Source organism: Sebastes umbrosus, chromosome 1 (genome assembly GCF_015220745.1).
Source record: "Sebastes umbrosus isolate fSebUmb1 chromosome 1, fSebUmb1.pri, whole genome shotgun sequence".
NCBI classification, from domain to species: domain Eukaryota; kingdom Metazoa; phylum Chordata; class Actinopteri; order Perciformes; family Sebastidae; genus Sebastes; species Sebastes umbrosus.
In genome coordinates, this window is record NC_051269.1 from 17,939,336 (window position 1) to 17,962,155 (window position 22,820).

The window sequence follows — 22,820 nt, forward strand, 5'->3', positions numbered from 1 at the left end:
TGGATTTCTGTGGTGGAAGCAATCCAAGCTACACACTTAAATAAGAGGCTGTTTTCCATTTGTGTACATCACATTTACCTGGTGCTCTTGTAATGTCTGTATTTTTTACTATTTCTATATTCTATTCATCATGCATTTATTTCCCGCTAACTGAATGTCACTTTTTTTAACAACATTTTGTTTTAGTTGGTCCAAAACGCAAAACATTCCGTACAGAGGAACTCAAACATCAGTGCCAAAAGGGAAGCATAAAAACTGCCATGTTTTCCCAGAGTAGTTGCATTTAAAACTACAACTCTGAACTTAGTGCCAGGCTCAGTTGTGTAAAAACAAAATTATATATAGATGGAATAAAACATTACAAACGGTATATGCAAATGATAAACTAGCAAATCCCTTTGTAGACGGTTGTATAAGCCTCATTTATCTGGCCAGAGACTATCGGATATAGAAGAAGTTTTGTCAGGGAAAAAGAGAAGCTGTCTAACAACAGACCATGAGAACCACTGAACCCACCATACTGCCTGTTGTGAACAACAGTCCATCAGTTGTTTTTCTCCCGCATACTATTTGATTCTCAGCAGCTCAGCTGGTGATGTTGGAGGTTAAGGGCATCTTCGTGGTTGTTGTTGTTGAAGGAGATTGTTTAGTTTTTCTACTTGATTTACTCAGATGCTTTACATTGATCAGCTCAAGATACGGGCTGAACAAGTGTTGAGTTGTCAAAGAAATGCTGTTTGGAGTTTGGACACTGAGGACATTTGAACCATTCCCACATGCTGTACACACACAAACATATATACTGTACATTTATAGGGATTGTCCATTTGTTTGGTTTTGCATAAAAAAATCATTAGCGAGTGACATCTCCTACCGGCATCAGTCGACACAGAAGCGGCAGTAGATGTTACCAGGAGCAGTTCACTTAAGGTTTTTCAGAACGATCAAACAAATATTGTAACAGGAGAGACTTCAGAGACCACGTCCAAAGCACACTGGAGCACACAGATTTAAGGCAATCAACTTTATTAGTAGACGAATGTTTCGAGGCCAACTACGTCTTCATCAGAGTCAAACCGGTCTGAGACTCACATTCTCTTAAATAACCTCCCCTAACTGGGAACTGATTCAGCATTGGCTGGAAATACATGTTGATACTATATGTTTTTTACTATTCTTTCTTGTTACATGTATATAGACGTTGTCACTGATGAAAAGTCACATTATTATATGATGCATGATTGTTTACCCAGCCTACATGCAGCTGATTGTTCACCCCCCCCATTTTCCAGCCTATGCAGAATCAGTTCCCAATTAGGGGAGGTTATTTAAGAGAATGTGAGTCTCAGATCGGTTTGACTCTGATGAAGACACAGTTGGTGTCGAAACGTTAGTCTTGTAATAAACTTGCCTTAAAACTGTGTGCTCCAGTGTGCTTTAGACCTGGTCTCTGAAGTCTCTCCTGTTACAAGATTGCCCTATTCTGTGAGCAGCGGACAGGCCTACTATTCCTTGTGAAACGGTTGAAGCGCATCTAACCTCCTTTCTTTGATCAACAAATTTGGCAACTTGAGAGTCGTTTTCTCCCGCAAGTCGACTTACAACAACCTAGACAAGTGCGTTGATCGAATGATGTCGCCCTTAATGTTGCCTAAAAAACTCTTATTGGTCAATTGTTTCTACACGTCAGTAAGCACAACACCAAAATTATTTGAATCGCTGAACAAATCAGAGACGTGGGTGATTCAGAGGTCTGGGCCAGGCTTGTTCATTACAACTATGATTAATCGTTTACACATTTCCACACATTTCCACACATTCAAGTGAATTCAAATGCAAGTTGCCAACAGCAAAATGATGCATGTAAAAACAGCAGAGCAGACACACGATCACAAAGTGAGATGTTCCACTCATGTCAAGTCGACCACAACACATTGGACTGAAGGGCTAGATTGGCTCTAGCAGCAGTGGTGCAGTCCAGAAGATATGAGGCGCTACTTAATACAGCGGCACTGGCTTTCTGTCTTTCATTATAAAAATGAATCTGATCTTCTGTGATGCCAAAGCCTTCAAAATCACCCATTCAATTTTTTGAAAGAAATATTTTCTTTTACTTCTCAGATATGAATTAAATATTGAATTGACATTTTGCTAATGCACACAAGTAGATATTAAAATGACAAATTAGCTTGAAGAGCAGGAATTCAAATGAATAATTTATCTGTACAAATACTGCATACTCAAGTCTCTGAGAAGGAATTTTAATTGTCTTAAATTGCTTTGCTTTAAAAAGGCAGTGTCTATATAATGAACCTCTGGATCACTGCTCTTTTTGTAAAAGCAGTTAATTATTAATATGTCAGTCACGAATGTGAACTTGACTGATAGCTGGGTATAACGTAAGGCTACATGGAGGAAATGGAAAATGGGTCACACAAACAGAACAAAGTAACTAAGGTGCTGGTTTGTGACCCATGACATGTTGATGACGTCTACATGGGGATAACCTTCCAGTGTTGCCAGGTGTACAATAATTATTGTATTTTTATAATAATTTAGCTATTTCTACAATGTAATTATTATTCTAAAGAAATGTAATTTTGGCACAATCACACAACAATTTTGGCAAGGGCTGTACCATTTTGAAAAAATATCTAATTGCGATTATTCTGACTGATATTGCAATTGCGATCATAGACTGTATATAAGTAGTGGATGTAGTCACCGTGATATCACCCATTGTTTGTGGGCTACGGATTTGAAGCCTTGAATTTGGCATTCAGGCCGTCACCATCTTGGTTTTTTTTCAACCAGAAGTGACACGAGAGGGTGGAGCTAAGTACAACCGAACGCTGAAGAAGAGTTTTAGGTGACAAAAATATACGAATTAACTTTCATGAACTGAAAACACACTGTGAAAGGGTTAAAGTTGTAAATCAAGACTGGACAACGCCGTGGTAGCCACCTGTCAATAACAAGGTAGCCACGCCCTAAAGCATACCTTGCTTTATGGTCTATTTGACTGTAAATAGGGCCATAATTTATTAAATGAACATCAAGCTGTATTGAAGAAGACTTGAAACTAGCGATTGAGACCATAAACTCATGTTTACAATGTTTATTGAGGTAATGAATCAAGTGAGAAGTAGGCTCATTTTCTCATAGACTTCTATACAATCAGACTTCTTTTTGCAACCAGAGGAGTCGCCCCCTGCTGGCTATTAGAGAGAACGCCAGTTCAAGGTACTTCGGCATTGGCTTCACTTTTCATATCCGGAGTTGCTCACTGATTGCAGCCCACAGCTGTACTTTTTTAGCGCTAATTAGCCGATGTTAGCATTTAACACGCTAAACTGAGATGATGAACATGGTAAATGCTTAACATGAGCATGTTAGCATTTTCATTGTGAGCATGTTAGCATGCTGACTCACTGCTAAATCCAAGGCCTATGGAAAGGAGACTGGGTCACGGGCGCACATCGGTCTTGGAGTATGGGGTAAAACACAAGCGCATTGTAACTGAAGCTGCGGTCGTGTGTTGCGATTGGCTCAATTTCGGCGAGGGCAGACCAGATTTTACTGCGCATGTGTTATACCCCCGAAGATATGACGCGCTGATGACGCGTGACCCAGCCTCCTTCAATAGGCCTTGCCTAAGTCAAGCCTCACAGGGAGGCTAGCATGGCTAAATACTCTTAGACTTTTCCATAATCGTAAAACATTAAAGAGCTGATTTTGAACTAGCCTGATTATCAATTGCACATTAACTGTGTCAGTAATGTATTACCGTAAAATGAACCGACTTGAGTGCGTTAAAAAGCTCACGTTACAATACCTCTTGAGTTGAGACAAACATGCATTCCAGTATCAATAAACATAACTAACCTGCAAAGTTTAGACGGCGGATGTGCTTGAGCAGATGAGTGCCATTGATGGGATCCATTTTAGCGCAGAGGCCCACCTTCCCCGGGCAGAGCTCCTGGTGCATGTTGTGCAGGGCGTGAGCCATTGAATAGACTGCATCAATAACAAACTGCACCTTTCCTTCCTGCTCATAGTTCGAGTCCTTTCCTATCCGCTCCTGATCTGTAAGACACAGACAGATGTCAGTTAGACACATCACATGCATTATTATACCATATGGCAATTTGCTGACATGCATTTAAATCGTGGGAAATGTATCCCGTGTGGCCACTCGTTTGGCTCATTGTTAACCATGTCAAGTGTGAGGTTGAGTTGCACATTTGTACCCATGTAGTTCAACAATACTGAGGGAGACTGATAATGATTTCACAAGAGTATTTGAAATAATCAGTAATTCTATTGGCCACATCATGCAATCAAGAAAAATGTGTTCACTTAAGGATTCAAGTGGTTTCAATGAACGGGTACAGCTTAAAGTATTATCTACTTGAGAATTTGTCCCTGACCCTCGTTTGAAGTAGGCTGATGATGAAGCGGCATATTTAGTGCTTGTCTCAAACAACTAATATCCATACTGGTGCCAAAAAAACATATTTTGAAGAGATCCATCTTGAAACTCAATTATAGAATAACTTGAGGATTCTACTTGTGTTTGCCAACAGTCACTGAAATGTATCTTTTCTACACTTCTACCCTCGTGTCACACCCACTTTGGAGAGCAGCTCAGGTTGGACAGCACAATTCTGTGCACTTGCAATGAGCTGAACCTTTTAAATGGAGGGTGTGGAGTCATTCCAAAGGCATACTGTAGAAGAAAATGCATTGGTGCTCGGTGAGTCCTATTCTTTCTACACTGCATTGGTCTTGCCTCTTGCAATTAGCTAGAAGGTAAATATCTGGACCGCTGCAGAGGAGCGAATCAATTCCAATATGTGGAGTGGAAGGTTTTGTCCTACGGGAAATCTCATCAGTTAGAAACAAAAACTCTTTCTCGTCTGTCCAGCAGGAATACATGGATTACCGTCGAAGTGATTCTGTACACATTAGGACTTAAACCTACATGTCTATTCCATTAACTATTACCTGCAGTATATGCCTCATGCTATTTTCCATTAACAACTTAAAAAAACGTTCCATTGTGATCGAATCCTGACCTGCTTGACTGAGTGTCCAACTGTGAATTAAGTCAGTGAGGAATCAGAACCGTAGGAAATAGAGACATCCATTCACAGGACAGGGATAATCCGCTCATAGGCTCAATGTAATAACTTGCGATAGGAGTTCGTTAATCCTGGCCCAGGTTGTTCCATAGTTTTTTGTGATTGCTAATTGCTATGAGGAGGTGGGGTCTGAGAGGGAGATACAACATGCCAATCCCAACGTTTTCTCCTCACGAGCCTCAAATCTGAAAGCCGTCTCAATGTAACTCTGCTGTATGTGCAAAAGAGATTATAAAGAGCAGGTGTGTTCAGTTGAGATTAACAGGAGACTAATTACCAGGGATGAGCTAATGATAGAGCCGCATATATTTATATACATGCCAAATGGAATTATTAATTAAGCTTTGCGAGGTAATAAGCACACAGTGGGGGATGTGCTGATGAAATTTCTAAAATAATGGTTATACTGGTTGGTGCAGATTTACCTGATGGTGTGTGGAGCTGTTTTCCACCATAGTTAGCAAAAAATGTGAAATAACGCCTATTGTGCTGAATGAAATATCTCAACAGCTACTAAATGGATTACCATGAAATTTGGTACATATATCCATGGTGCCCAGGGGATGAATCCAATTGTGGTCAAAATTGTTAATTTTTTTTTTTTACATTATAAATGAGCTTGTCAAATTAGTTTGAATGTATTGGTAAGATAGAGAGCTTTTTTAAATGTACACTGTACAAAATACAAGGCACGTTATTTGGCATACTGAGTACAAAATAACAAATGTACTTGATAAAATTGAACCAGGTCAAAAACAAAAGTATGACTAGATCAAAAATGTATGTATTTTTCTTTTTTGGGGGAAATTGTGAAACATTTTTAAAAACAACAAAATGGATGTGACCTTCATCAGCAACCACAGACAAATACATGGATGTAAGTGTAAGGTTATAAGTTGGAAGTTATGAACAAAAATGTGTTGACTTAATTTCTTCTAAATTCACCAAAAGTTAGCATTAGATAATGCCTCATTGCATATTCAAACATTTCAGAAAACTTGTCATACAAAACAATATTGTCATAATTGTTTTTTTACCCTATTCCCCTGTACTGTCTTGCAATATGTATGTCATTTTATAATACATATCTTTAAATGCCGTTTTTTTCTAAAAATTAGGTTTTTCTCACTCTGAGCCAGAAATCTCCACTTCAGTAGCACTTCCATACACCAAACTTTCCAGTTTCGTTCCTATCTATATTCTGAAGGTTTTTACACAGGGGTTTGTTCATATATCATTCGCCAACATATATATAACATTTTATTCTTAAAACATGACGAAAATAGATATTTTATGGCTGTAGACAGTATTTTCTGATTTATGATGAAAGGAGTTATCCAAAATTCCCTCTGTAAAAACCTCTGACTCTAATAACACGATTTTTTAGCCTGGCTTTATCAAATGTTCAGGTTTCTGTTCTGGAAAAGTATTAGCACACATTTGATAAGATAATGCCTCATTTACATATTTAAATATACATTTTCAGAAAACTGGTCATATGAAAAAACAATTGTCTTAATGTAAGTAAGTAATCAGCTGGGGGAAATTTCATGGTAATATATATTAGTTACTTTTTTGACCCTATTCACCTGGGGTGTCACCCATTTACCTTTGATGTTGGGACTACTGATGACCTAACATGCATTATGTACAATGTGCTGCAGTGGTACTTCTATCTAGTGGCTACAGATAAGACATAACTGCTCGGGGCACCTGTCAGGGGCAGCCCCCTCACTCTTACATCTCTCTCATTAACGCATGTATATAGGGCCTGTTTGTGTATGTGTGTCCTGTATATAGCAGAGTGAAGAAATTGATTTTCCCCTCGGGGATTAATAAAGTGCCTTTCTTCTTCTCTTCTTCTAGACTACCTCAATAGCACACACATTTTGGAAAAGTAGCATGTAACAGACAGGCAGCACAATACAGTGAATAACAGTAAAAACTTACCCTAAATTAAAAACGTATGATGCTAAGAAATGATTCATTTTGTTGAGTAAAACTTATACAGTGCCCAAATACTGACTGGAACAAGGTGACACCAGGAAAACATCTATTGTAAATACATGTCAAATAATCTACCTGCTAGTGTATAATTACCATAATTACCCTTATTCATAAGCTTAACTGTGGTGTGATGTCAAGTGTTTTATTTCATTATTTTGTGATATCTTGAGCGTTTCTGTGAAAATACAGTCACATTTTCTGGCTTGAGGTGCAAGCAATCTTCAATAGCCACTTCAATCTGAAAGAGTGCAAGCCCCCAAATCAGCAAAGGTCTCCTTCTGTTAGCCATCTTTCATTTACTACATCTCCAGCTCCTCACTGGAGACCAAAGGCGGTTTAATGCCCCCGATTATCTCATGAGCTTTTGAAATGCATGAATTATTGTTGGAGGTTACGGCTCAGTAATTAAGGGCCACAGGGCATTGATTGGACAGAGATTGTCACAGTTTGGCCTACATGCTTATGCCATGGGGAATCCTGTGAGCCAGAATGGGAGTGAGAGTGATATTTCTCTTGCAGGCTTGGCAGGCCACCCACACTAACTTTGTATTGTCTTTTCTCCATAAGACCATTTCCCTTTTTCCCTCCGTCTCTCTCTCTAGCTCCCTCCTCATTGGCATTTTGGCTCTCTCACACACATTTTCCAGGCTGGCGTTTTGCTTTCAGAGAAATCCATTAAGATTAAGCAAAGCAGAAGCAAAGTGTGGGTGTCTTCCACTCTGAGGTGTCACACAAGACATTTTGTGACAGTGTGTGTGGGCTGAGACCTTTGACCATTTTTTCATCATGTGATTGGCCACAAGCCATCCGGCCCTTTCCTGCCAAAACAGTTGGGCTGCCTCTTAAATTAATCTGACATGGCCTATGAGTGTGTTTTGCTTTTCTATTTCATTATTTGGTTCATCTTAAAATGTTACTTTATATTTTCTTATATCTCAATTTACAGCTAAAGCGGCTATTCATGTTTTTTTACGGACTGAAGCTAACACATATTTTCTTTATTGATTAATCTTTAGAATGTGTTTTCGATTAAATGGGTATTCTTTTAGACTATACTGTATAATATAAAAATGTGAAACATGTCAATCACAATTTCCTAAAGCCAAAGATGATGTCTTTAAATTACTTGCTTTTTCCAACAAAAATCCAAAGATATTAAATTTACAAGGATTTACGACACAGAAAAGCAGCAGATCTTCACATTTAAGAAGCTATAATGAGCAAATGTTTGGCTTTTTTATGCCTCTGTGTGGGACACCGTAATGCCCGGAGGCACAATGTTTTCGGGTTGTCCGTCCGTATCTCTGGAACACTTGGAGGGAATTTCTTAAAATTTGGCAAAACCATCTACTTGGACTCAAGGAAGAAATTATTCGATTTTGGTGGTCAAAGGTCAAGGATCAAGATCACTGTGACCTCACAAAACACGATCTTGGCCATAACTCAAGAATTCATATGACAATTTCACACAAATGTCCAACAGGATAAAATGATGAAATGATGACATTTTGGACAGACATGGATGTAAACTGCAACTTGACTGGTTGGCGGAGGCATACAACTGCGAGGCGGTAATTCTAGTTTCTTTATAAATCACAAGCAAATAATCTGTTTTCAAAGCTGCTGTCGATCGACTAACTGATTAATCAATTAGACTTCTACTTTAGGGCAAAAAGACTTATCATTTTACATCAAAATTGCGATTTGAAAAACAGCAATTTTCATTTCGCAAGAGCAAAACTTTTAATGAAAAATTACAACATTTATGTCTTAACAAGCTGTGGAAAGTTTACTCAAAGTTAAGTCGCTAACTGTTGATAATTATCAGCTATAAAGATGTCTATATTTAGTGAATTTAGTCCGCTATAACTGATCAACATTGATTCTTTGATCTGACCAAACTAAAAGTAAAAATGATTAACATTAATAACTAAAATAAAAACTCTTTGCTGTTGTCTGGTTTATATGTTCTCTGCATGCCTGTGTCTGTACTTTTTTACCTCGGCCAAGGACAGTTTCCCCAATTAAGACGCATCATTCTGTATTGTTTTGATGTTTAGAAAAATACAGTAGAAAATAAACTCTCTCTTGTCGTTGTTCAAAAAGAGTTTTTATTTACATATAAAGGATATAGTTGGTTGTGTCATGTAAAGACATCAGTTAGTTGGTAAGTGGAGGCTAAAAATGAACAAACGATTATTTTCTACTGATACTTTTAAGAGTTTGATGTCTACCGTGCCTGCGCTGGTATGTTATGCCTCCAGGAAATAGCCAGATATATTTTCCTGAAATCACTCAACCCTATTCTATGTTGTATTTATTTTCATCATACAAAAGAGAATCCCCCCACCTCTAACCCAAATGCATGCTGGGAAAGGCTCCAGCCTCCTGCAACCCTGAACAGGATAAGCGGTTTAAAAAATAGATGCTTGGATGAAAAAGCAAAGCACATGCTTGGTTTATCTGCATTGCTGTGTTTCCTGCTGCTCCCGCATCATTAATATGCAGGAGAAATAAGCAGCCTAGATGGGTCCCTACTCTACCTTACTGCTCCTTTCCACATTAATCAATGTCAGTTTTACATCTCCTTCATTCACATACAAAAGACAAGTCTCTCTTTTTTTCCCAGTCACTCATGCCCTCCTTATCCTTTGATCACGATGAGCAGGATAACCCTCTCAGGACACTGATAATTCGGCAGCATGCCCCATGTGGTTCTCTCACAGCTGCTTCATAGACTCGGCAGAGCTCTCCACTATGAAGCAGAGCCTATAGATAAGTTTAACGCTAAAATGTCTAGAGCTATAGACTGCATTATGCAGATACCTATCGCAATCACTCCTGCTATATATAGTGAGAGCGTTTACCATGTTAAGAGTCATGACATTAACCCCATGCACCGAGGGTTTATAAAGAGTAAATTATGTAAGGTACATGAACATTTAGAGTACAAAGAGTTAGTCAAACTATGTAATCATAGAAGGATCATTTACTTTTATATTAACTTTGACTGGGTTTTTTATGTCTTACAGCAGTCGTGATCACTTCAGTCAATTATTTGGTTGACTGCTCAAGATTTAGGGGCTGTGTGTCCTCATAATCATTTTATTCAACATTGTGGCAGATACGTTCCTCTTCCCTTTTTTCAGTTTCAGTTTCATTCTTTTGATTTAGTTTCATGTAGTCGTAATGTTTTAAAGCGTCTCGTCTTACTTGTTCACAAACCTGCAGATGAATTATAAATCTAGTGAACAGCCTCATATTTTCAAACAGTCCATCTTTATTATAATGGATAAGTCTGGAGGTATTTCATACTTTTCTTATTGTTATAAAGTCTTATTCTATTTTAGCTTGTTTTTATTTCCTATTCTCTTGGCTCTTTAATGACAGTTTTTAATTGTATTTAAATGTCCTTTCATAATGTGTTTCTCTTGCACATTGTCTTGATGCTTTTGATGTTTTATGTAAAGTGCTTTGAATTGCCTTGTTGTTGAAATGTGCTGTATAAATAAACTTGCATTGGCTTGCCTTGAAAAGACAAAAAACGTGTTGCCTGTGTAGCCAAAGCCTGATACTTTACATCTTATTCCTCTGTGCCATAGACCTCCATTGTTGTTTAAAACCCCATCAATGGACCACACTGTTTCATTGGGGGACATGTTCCTTCACTATGGGCATTGTAGTTTATTTTGAGCTGTGTCACCTCCCTGATGTTTTCAAAGGTGCACTCCTCCGATTATACACATAAAAGTCTGTTTACAGAATTGGGGAGTACAACTACATATATGAAAAAAAGTAGCAAAAAGCCTTTTGTGGCTTCAGAAGGAGCTGCGCAAAGTCGGATTAATTGCCTCAAGCGCCGGTTGGGGCTGAGGACTAACGGTTTGAAAATGTGAAAATATGGGGGTTTGGAGTTACTGTAGAAAGAAGTGAGCTTACCAGACCGCTATGGCCTCCTCCTCATCTCAGCTTGAGGCTAGTGGCTCGAGGCTGACCAAACCGTGGCATTATTTGTTTTGGTCTTTTCATGAGATTTGTTGACAGTAAGAAAAATAGAGAACATTGACAGACTTCATTGGCAAATTTCGCTATAAAACTTGATTTTAATTGTCCATAGTTAATCGTGATTAATCGCAAATTAATTGCACGTGTTTTTTATCTGTTCAAAATGTCAGGTATTTAATATTCTTATCAACATGGGAGTGGACAAATATGCTTGCTTTATGCAAATGCATGTATAATTTATTATTGGAAATCAATTAACAACACAAAACAATGACAAATATTGTCCAGAAACCCTCACAGGTACTGCATTTAACATAACAAATATGCTCAAATAATAACGTGGCAATCTCAAGCCCAACAGGCAACAACAGCTGTCAGTGTGTTAGTCTGCTGACTTGCCCCAAACTGCATGTGATTATCATAGAGTGGTCATGTCTGTAAAGGGGAGACTCATGGGTACCCATAGAACCCATTTTCATTCACATACCTTGAGGTCAGAGGTCAAGGGACCCCTTTGAAAATGGCCATGACAGTTTTTCCTTGCCAAAATGTAGCTTACGTTTAACGCATTAATTAGCCTCCTTCATGTCAGGCTAGTATGACATGGTTGGTACCAATGGATTTATTAGGTTTTGTAGTTTCATACGATGCCTGTATCTTCACATCTAACTTTAAAACTGAGCCCGCTACAACCTAAAAATCGCAAATTGCATTAATGCGTTAAAGAAATTAGTGGTGTTAATTTGCGTTAACGGGTTATTATCCTGTTAACTTTGACAGCCCTAGTAACAATCTGGGGGTTTGGAGTTACTGTAGAAAGAAGTAAGCTTACCAGGCCTATGTAGCCCGCTCTTCAACTCAGCTTGAAACTACATTAACCGCTACTAGCATAACACACCTGAATGTCCGACTGAACCGTGGCATTATTTGTTTTGTTGACGGAAAGAAAAATAGAGAATAATGTCACTTGACTTATCCTTTAAAACCTAAGGTGGGATGTTCATTGGCAAATTTCACTATAAAACTTGAGCCTATGATACTTGAGCTAGATATTTCTTCACTTCACTATTCTTATAAACAAAGATAGATATTCCAGTAACCTTCCTTATTATGACTCCAGGGACAAATGCGTGAAACTCTCTTTAGATTCAAGACCAGAAGCTTATTTATGCACAACAAGAGAAACAACACTGCCTTTGTGCCAAATTTAAACCCCTGCACAACACTGCTCCGTATGTCACACCTCAGTTATTGTGAAAAATGTAAACACGTGTTTTGAGAGTTATCCAGAGTGCTGATCAGACGGCACTCTCCTGAACCGTCACTGGAGCTCCCCAAGGAGCTCGCCGACATTCTCGCCAACCTCCCGCTGGCAGGTACTGTAACCACGGGTCACTCCTCCCAATCTCGAGACTAACTCATCTATCAGTATCATCTTCTCCACCTGAGTGTTTCCCTACAGTACATGTAACCCTCTGTGTTCTCTCTTGTGCTTAGCGTTGGGACTGTGAAGACGATGCCAGTTGTTGGTTTTGCAGCCCACCTCTTGAGTACAAGTTTCTCTCTGGTGCATTTAGTGAGTCTGTACGGTTTCCGCAGAACTGTTTTAGTTGTTTACTGTTTTGCCAAGACCTTCCTTTGTTAAATCCTGGGTCTATAAATAAATAAGCATCAAGATTCTCCTGAGTTTTTAGTTTCTACAGTACACTCCTTCTCTCTTAATATTGGACATCATTACAGACTTCATTGCAGCAAATATATATGAGTGTGATTATCACTCTTACAAAAAATGGATGTCAACCTATCCATTTACAACTGGACATATATCAGAATCACTATGTTTTATCTGGGAGCATCGTCCAAGCAGCCTTTGAGTTGTTATGCAGGAGTGGGCAGTAATTATAATCTTCCTCTCGGTACATACTATTTTACTTCACATGAAAATATCTGATGGGATGGAAATTCAGTTTACCTGACAAATTGAAGTTCTTCATCACATTGATATAAATAAGATGGAAATACAATATGACCATAAAGCAGTCCTGCTCACTGATTGATCTATTACAATCAGAGACATTAAATGGAAAGCTACCCATGGTATTAACGGTACGGAAACAACTCTGAGAGTGAACACATTCCTCTCAGCTTGTGGCATCTACATCGTATCACCTAATCATAATGAACAGCCATTACTGGTGCATACACCATTGTGAGACAATGCACACTCTGCTGCTAGTTTATTAGGTACACCTAGCGAAAACAGCTGGAGTGTAATACATTATAACAGCCTTGCTATTAATCCTGACTTCATGAGGATTCTGTTCAAACTGTTTTGAGTTGTTGATTCAACTTTACGGTCATTTCAGAAGCTTTAGATTGTGGTGCTGTTGAATTGTATCGCTTGAAACTGAGAGGTGGTTTTAATAGTTAATTGATTTATTCATAATCTTTTATTTCTCTTCTTATGTTTTATTATATTCTTTATTATATGTTATTATGTTTTATTGTAAGATATTTTTCTTTCCTTTAATATTTACTATTTGTTTTCTTTCTTTTATGGAGCCTCCCAGCAAAAGCATTTCACAAGATTGTACTTGTATAACTGGAGTGACAATAAACTTGAATTACTTGAATCTGAACTATTTTATAAACCCCATTTACATTAATGATATAAATCCCTATGAAATCAGGTAATTGACATTTATGATCAATTAAAGGGAGATCTGTTAAGTAGTTAATACTCTTATCAACATGGGAGTGTGTAAATATGTTTGCTTTATGCAAATGTATGTTTATATTTATTATTGGAAATCAATTAGCAACAAAAAACAACAAAAAATATTGTCCAGTAACCCTCACAGGTACTGCAATTAGAATAACAAATAATGCTCAAATCATAACATGGCAAACTGCAGCTCAACAGGCAACAACAGCTGTCAGTGTGTCAGTGTGCTGACTTGACTATGACTTGCCCCAAACTGCATGTGATTATCATAAAGTGGACATGTCTGCAAAGGGGAGACTCGTGGGTACCCATAGAACCCATTTCCAGTCACATATCTTGAGGTCAGAGGTCAAGGGACCCCTTTGAAAATGGCCATGAAAGTTTGAAACCAGTATGACATGGCATCAATGGATTCCATAGGTTTTCTAGTTTCATAAAATGCCAGTAGCTTCACTCTAGCTTTCAAACTCAGCCCGCTACAACCTCCAAAAGATTGATTGCATCAATGCGTTAAAGAAATGAGTGGAATTTGTGTCAACGCATTATTATCTCGTTAGCTTTGACAGCCCTAATATATACACACACATACATATTTATTCCTTTTTTCACATTACTGTATATTTTGGATAAAAAATACGACATGATCGTACTCGTAGAAAGAAGAATGTTGCTGCACATGTTCATAAATACTGCTCTGTAATGTAATCTAAAAATAAAAGACTAAAAATGTTTTGCCCAGATTCCCTCTTTGATGTTCTCTTTTCACTAAAATCTGGAAAAAACATTTCATGATGCATCTGTGGATGTACTGTTCACATACTGTCACAACACATTCATGTTTACAGATACCAGTATCTGTGTGGAAAGTAGCGTATGCAGATTGCGTATACACACATCTGGCTCCAGGGCAGTGTGGTGGCTCTGTGGTTAGCACTGTCACCTCAAAGCAAGAAGGCCCTTACTTTGATTCCTTTTGATTCCCTGGAGAGTGGGTGGTTTCTGCCTAACGACACATTATTCAGTCAGACAAGAGATTTAAAATTGTGTAGAATAAGTGTGAACATGAGAGTGGGTGAGTTTCCAACTTGTGTCCTGTGATGATGTGTTGATCTATCTGGGGTGTTGTACTCCTGTGTATGCTGCAAAGGCATGATTATGTTATGTAACATAATGTAATACTGTTTTTCGTTATTCTTATTTGTTGCACATTACTCTGTCCTCGCTGTACAGTAATCTTTAGATTTCAAATGCATTTTGCTTTCATTTAAAATGTGTGTGTGCATAATATAGGGCTCAAAAACAATACTCCAAGATACGATCCTGCCATATTTGAAAACTAAATAGAATCTGAAATTGAATTTTTGCTTGTAAAAGTAAATTCAAACTTGATAATACAAATTTTTGCATTAGAATTACTGGAATCTTCAGATTGTGGTATGTGCTCAGTCCTCAGTTGGTCTCATCATTTTGGGAGAGCAAACATAAGCGGCTGCAGATAAAAATCATGGTTCCTTAAAATAAGTAAGAATCCAATTATTAAGCTTAAAGTTCTGTCATCCATGTCATCTACTGCTGGGTGAAGTTAAAAGGCTTTGGACTCTGAATAAGCTATAACGCTGATTTATATCTGTGGCTGGTGTCTCCTCCGTTGTATTTTTATATTAGCAAGGAAACTTGTGTGTTGACAAACATTCAGGTTATTCTCAGAAGTAAATCAGCATATTTACAGTGAGTAAAATACATCATAAACCAGCAGCTACATCCTCTTTGCTGTAGGCATTAGTGAGTCACTGTGTTAGCTAGAAAGTGTGTGGGGGATAATATTTCTTATAAACAATGACAACTGAGTGTCGAACTACATATACTATTTTCTGAAATGTACACAAAACAAACAATTCCAAACACATACAAATGGAAACTTTGTGGTTTTAATGCTTCCAGCTAATGTATGCATATCTTTACATGTTAAATATGACCTAATGTCAAAGGCCCTAAATGTACTTAATACATCTTTTTTGGGAGCATACATGAGGGGAGACTCTATAGGTGAATATGGTAAACATTTTAACTACATGAAACTTCCCCAAATGATTATTTACATTAAGACAATTATTTTTTGTATTACAAGTTTTCTGAAATGTGATGTTTACATATACAAATGAGGCAGTATCTTATTTAATATGCACTAATTTACATACATTTCCAGAACAAAAATTGGAAATGGTTAAAAAATCTTGTTTCTTTTTGTTGATATATTAGAGTCAAAGGTTTTTACAAAGGACATTTTGTATATCTCTTTTCATATCTCCATAAATAGGAAAATAATGTCAACAGCCATATTTTCTTTTTTTTGCCATATTTTTAAGAATAAAATGTTTTATAAATCAGGCTATGAATGATACATGAACAAACTGGAACAAACCTTCAGAATATAGATAGGAATGAAACTGGAAAGTTTGATGCATTGACGTTCTACTGAAGTGGATATTTCTGGCTCAGAGTTTTGATAACTGTATAACTGTTCCACTATCACAACATTTCCCCTTAAATGTTTTAAATTGTGGGGTGTCGGAGAAGTATCTGGTAATGAAAAGTCCAGCTCCAGCCAGTGTTTGAAGTGGGCTGGTACTGCGTACCGGTGAGTACCACCCCACTTCTTCATTTTACCCCTTGTGACTTTTTCTTGTGCTCCAGCACTTCTCACAAGCTGCCATCACTCTCTTCTGCCCTCTCCATATCAGGTTCTCTGGGAGATTCACAACAGCGCAGCGCCAGCGCAGCGCCAGCGCAGCGCCAGCATTTTTGCGGTGTGTCTAATAAGCTGTATGAACATAAAAACAATGTGAGGGGGAGTGAGAACGATGGTGCTGTAATTTATCAACACAATGTTCACGTCCTTTTTGTAAAATAATTAGTGAACTGTTCGTCATTATTATTTGTGAACAAATTGTAATTAATGAAACATTATTTTAAAGTTTTCTGAAGCTGCTCTTTAAGGGCAAACAAGAATTAAATGGTCAGACGAAGACGATATGTGCAAATGATAAAACAATCATTTAACTAGTAATGATAATGATTCAAAATTATGTAAAATTGTATACTTTTAAGTCAAAAACCTTCACATTTCCTTGGGGGAGGACACCCAAACCCAATATCTCCTAGTATCTTTTATTCACTGTAGAAACTAAGAATATATCTCTTTATCCTGCTGCATAATATGTAGGAGCATCCTGACTGGGAACTGAATGATACCCAACTATAGGTTACAAATAACACAGGAAAGAACTTTAACTATTAACACTATGGGTAAATATACAAACACACCACCTTAACCCTATAATGTTCCAGTTGGAATATTATTGGAGTATTATAGACCTACATATCTGAAATATAATAATATAGCAATAAAATCACAACTGATTGTGACTGACACATTATAATATGCTTAAAGAAGTAATGAATAAATATGAATAAGTGGCAAGAGATTGCTGATAGCGGCTGATATACACACGCCAACATGTGAATAAGAGGACTACTGGCACTTATTGTTTTCCACTTCAAGCACTGGCCCCAGCACAGTAGAATAAATAAAACTAGTGCATGTCATAGATGTTACTGTTAGCTCATTTTTCTAGGTACTAGAACTGTGAGTGATATCCAACAATACTTTCTTTCAGCAAGCACCAGAGGCTTGTTTTATAAATGTAAAAAGTGAAAACAGTACAAAGTACGAAATGTACTCTTTTAAGTTGTCTGTGCTAACACGGTTGTTTTAACCTGCTCTGACTATGAATATGCATACATAGCAAGGCACAAATTCTATACAATACTGTATGAATGCCCCCCCCGCCCCCTCAATAACCTGTGAATAATTATACACAATGCATATAATCATGCCACTCATTTAATAAGCATGTGTCTCACATCAAGACATCCAAATGATTGTCATCGTCATGTTCATGCCTTTTTTGCGGTTATTAGGATGAAGCATCTTTCATACTGATATTAGTGCAGCAAAGAGGAACCAATTTCTGTAGGTTCCTGTTAATTAAAAAATACGTTTTAACTTTTCAGATAAGGAAGAATCCTGCCCCCAGATAACACTATTTTATCCCTCATCTATTAAATGTATGTCGTACTACTTAATTGGTGCTTAAATCTTAATAAATTGTGCAGCGTTTTTCCACCTCAAGACAGATTGTGCTCTCCACAGCTGTATAACGTATGGCATTGAGCCTGAAGCTTTAACCATGCAGCCCAGCTGAGCCATTCACTTGTTATAGCCATGTGGGTAAACACGCTTGACTCAGCAGAAATATAGTGCAGCTCTGAAATGAGCTGTGAGATTAACTGTGAGTTTGAATATTGAATGTATAGCTGCTCCACTTTTTTTTAGAGGTGGGCAATGCTGTCAGAACACACCATGAGCCAAATGTGTCACCTCCCTCAAGACATCAGAGGAATGTTTTCACGTTGGTTAAAAGTTTGAACAAAAAGAACGATAAATGGCTTTTTCCCACAACAGGAGAGTGTCTTACTTGTGCACTTTTTCAGCCCGGACCCTTTCTTCAAGGCGTGACGGCTGAGTTTGCAGCTGAAGTTGTTCTCCCAGAACTCAGCAAACCAGATATTCCTTCTGTTGTTTTCCAGCGTTCGGCTGATGAAGTAACGATCAAACCCTAGACAGATCAATGGGTTCATTGTCATTGGCACAGTGAGTGTCAGTGTAAACAACAGTGTTGGTACAGTCTGTTAGCCGGAGCTCTTATGTGTCCTACAGTATAATTGATTGAATATTGCATATGTTCCATTTACTTTGATTGGCAGAATTTTAGTTTTTAAACCTTTGATGATCAAATGATTAATGTTTAAGAATTACAAATCTGCAATTCTTCTGCAAACAGATACACATACGTGATCACATGAAAAGAATATTTCACTGAAATAGAGTGCTGCAGGGATGACATATTTTTGTAGGCCAACCAGGAAGTTAGCATCGCCCTGGTTCCCTCAACAAAAAGCCAATGGGATTTTTCCATTGGATTTTGGATCATTGCAGAAAATAAGCACTGTGGCAAAAAAAAATGTATGATACTTACACATTTTTTCCACAACATAATCTTCACAAATGGACACCACTCTTATTTTTGGAAGAGTAAATGCAATCGGCCGAAGTAAAAAGCTAACGTTAGACTATAAATTAACTACACCGCGGTCGCATGAGCGCTAGTATACTCAACAAGGCTGTAACGGCGGACAAGTCGGCGTGATGATGTTTAGTCGTCTCATTTAACCACTTGTTAGCAACCACTTTCTTTAAGACACATTAAGGCTCCAAAGTTCACAAGACGGGTATTTAATGATGCATTTTATGTCGCAGAACAAAATGTTGAATTCTCTTAAGCTTAAAACCCATTGACTTCCAGACGAGGGAACCAGAAGTGCTAAAATCCTAACTCATTTCAGGGTTTTAGGACTCATTCTTGTAGCACTCTATAATGCACATGGTTTTATTATACAGGGGGATCTGTTTTTTTGCACAAAGCACAATGCTCTCCTCTGTACCTTTGATGGACTGCCGCTTGGGCAGGATGGTGACTGCTCCCTCTGCCATCTCCTCCTGGTGCACAACCGGAGAGATCTTTGAGCCCCAGCTGTCCGAACCCACCCAGATGAAATGGCCTGTCTGGTTGGCCTTTTTAGCTGCATGGAGTAGCCGCCTGCAAAGGTGAGGAAACAGATGTTGACATGGATAAGGTCAGCATCCCGACCAGCTCCGCTTTGATTTTGCTTTGCAATTTATTACACAGTGGTCTGCTAGAGCTGGACGGAAACGGCTGTGTTCCCACGGCTGCTGCAGTCGTGTTTCTCTTATCTTCAAAGAAGTGTTGTGTAGCTATTACCAGGCCTTACCTGATATCGTCTTCGTTGGCAAAAAGTATGACAACTCTTGCATTTGGGTTTTCTCTGAGTCGTCGGATGACCTTGTCAAACTCTAGCTGCTTGGGCTCCCGGGGAATCTTGACAGACTGGGAGATGCATACACCCCCTAAACACACAGAAGTTTATAGATGTCAATGTGATAATTTAGAGAAACCGCAGAAAAATACCTTCACAGTATCAAATAAAATCACAGAAATGAAATATACAATGAATTAAACATCAAAAATGTCACTTTACATATTGTGTGAACTGAATTTAAATGTAATTAGGTACAAAAAAAACAATCATGGTTGAGGTAATGAAACCGAGGGCTTTGTCTTGTCAGTTTTCGAGGGAGTGCTTAGAGAACTGAAACTGAGATGGTGAAATGCTGTATTGACCAGCAGGAGGATAATTGGCTTTTAAAAGAAACAGCTCTTTAAGAGTTTCTTAATATACAACTTTTTCTTTATCTACAGTATAAATCCGCCCGTTGCATGCATACCGTTTTTCAAAATAAACTTCAGTCTTCACAGGAAACTACTTGGTTAGGTTTAGGAAAACATTGACTTGGTTAGGTTTAGGCAGCAAAACTACTTAGTAAGGTTTAGGAAAAAAGATCATAGTTACAATATGGGTTAAAATAACTATGGAAGTAGCATAACTTAAGTACGGAAGTTACGTGACAAATAAATCAAAGTTGACTTCTGGTTTCACACGGGATATGGACACCGGTCTCCTCGGTGGAAGTGTGGTGTTTTTTGACCCACTCATCCACCCAACCTCCTCCCTACGCAGCATTTGTCGTTCTTTATACTTCCTGGTTAACTATTACGTGGATTGAATACGAAAAGATTTCGTGGGATATATATAGGCCTACGAATTACGAATTACTATTTGTAGGTATAGCTACGAACAGTGAATGATAACAGCCTGCCAGTATGCAGTTTAGCAGTTTTGTGGGACAGAGAATGGTGTTAACAATGTGCAGTACTGTGTATGTTGTTTCTCTGTTATTTCTACAGGGCATTATTCATTCTTCTTCATTCCGCTGTGGATCTAGCTGAGACTTTTATTTTGAAAGGTACTCATTAGCATCTTTAGTGTTACATTTCTTACTTTTCCCATGGTTCCTAAAGTGATGTCATTGTATTTTTATGGGGTTAAATATGTTATATTATAGAGTTTGTGCACTTTCCTATAATATGTTCCTATAATGTTGTGTGTTTGACAGGAACCGCTAACTTTACTTCCTCTTTTTGTTCTGGATTTTCCCCAGGAAGGTACATATTTTCTTCGCTGTACTTACTTTTAGTGTTTTTGCTAAATATGGGACACTAAATTACTTTTAAATTAAGTGTGAACTAAATGTAATGATTTTTTCTTTATTTTTGGAGCTAAAGTTTTATTTATTTTCCTGTATAAACCTGTTAATGAGAGCAGAAGTTTGGGGAGGTATATGAGGGGCAGGTCTGCTGTGTAGCTTGCGATGCTAGAGTGTACTGTTATATGTTGTTATACTGTTGCTAGCGTGGAGCATTTGATGACTCTGTTCATGGTATTACACAGGAGAAAAGAACATTTATGCAAGAGAGATCCTGTGAATGCTTTCAGTCTGAATCCCAGCTTAGACCCACTATACACTCACAATATGACCAACACTTTGAGTCCTTGTGAAAGCAGACTGAAAAGTAAACAAACAAAAGGATGATGTGATGTGTTTTGTGCAGTCGAAGCAATGTTTCCAGTGCTTCTCCAACAGGATTTCTTGAGGGAGATTAAAAGAGCCTCAGTGTGGCATGTTTGTCTGAAGGATTGTTTCTTAGCATCCTGCAGCTCTCAGGGCAGTGGGGACACAGCCGAGACATGTCTTTGTACATACCGTACACTGTAGATCCTATAGATACATACTGTACCTGTATCAGGGTTGAAGTTGGAGACCAGTGTCAGGGAAGCGAAACTTTGTTAGTCTGTGTTTATTTACTGTGTCACACGAAAGATTAACTTTACAGCCTGACAAGTGTTCCAAAAAGCAATCAAAGGAAACAACCAATGAAATGACCGAACAATTAACTGCAAGCTAATTAAAGTAAGACCTCCCTCTCTATCAGCGGAGCCGTGTCAACAACCTGATGAATGAAGCTCATACAGATAAATACTACAGCGAAAAGGCTTCTACCATTGCTATTTCAGTACTTGTAAAGTAGATTATTGTCCAGTATGTGTGTGTGTGTGACAGGCAAAACTGTGGTGATATAGACTCCTGTCATTCTGCGGTCTTCCACCCTGGTGCCCAGCTCAATGAGGGGACAGCTAAATCCAGATTTAGCTGTCTAAAAAGTTTTCAGGTCTGAGACAGAATCCCCGTGTTGGATGAAACTGTCTAGTCACAGCTGTCACCGAGCCTCGTTAAGTTTGAGAAGGTCAGACAGAATTTCTGACCCTGTCCTCACACATGCAAAGATCTTACATTTTGTCAGCCAACAAAATCTGCAACAACCCTGCAATGAGAGCTATGTAAAGACAAGTTTTAATAATGGTGGGCTGCAATAGCTAATGAGAGTTTATGACAAAAGAAATCAACGCATGCTGCCTGAGACCAACCCATTCTATCCAAATGTATCTTCTGGCTCTGTAAAGATTTTCTCTTTTTGTCAGCATAGATTAGTGCACATGTAAGATATTTTGTAAGCGTCTCTTTGTTCTCAAGCTCAGCTTTGACTCAATTAGGCAAAAAAAAACAAAGTCTGAATAAAAGCAGGACAGCAGGATATCAAGATCCCTCACCATCATACCTAAACACAAAATATTTTAATACGTGACCCCCTATCTAGGCTGTATCTGTTTAGTATGTCCATCACTGCATCAAAGAGAAAAGAAACTAGATTAAAAAGCCATCAATTTCAGCCATGCAAACGTTTAGGTTTGTCTAGTTTTGTCTTTGCTTCCCCTCTTGAGGAGTTCTACAGTTCCAATAAAGATACTTTTAGTATCCCACGGTCTGAAAATTAAACTAT

The 22,820-nt window shown here is 38.1% G+C and overlaps 1 protein-coding gene across 2 annotated transcripts in view; it reads right to left on the minus strand.

Moving 5' to 3' along the window:
- LOC119490306 (metabotropic glutamate receptor 4-like) overlaps positions 1-22,820 on the minus strand; it is a 197,236-nt gene that overhangs the window by 29,282 nt on the left and 145,134 nt on the right. For both annotated transcript variants that reach the window (XM_037773623.1, XM_037773616.1), the window contains exons 4-7: positions 19,795-19,930; positions 19,447-19,601; positions 18,420-18,560; positions 3,886-4,086 (exon numbers count right to left, since the gene is read on the minus strand). In XM_037773623.1, coding sequence (XP_037629551.1) covers positions 3,886-4,086; positions 18,420-18,560; positions 19,447-19,601; positions 19,795-19,930 — 633 coding nt within the window. The remainder of the gene's footprint in view (positions 1-3,885; positions 4,087-18,419; positions 18,561-19,446; positions 19,602-19,794; positions 19,931-22,820) is intronic.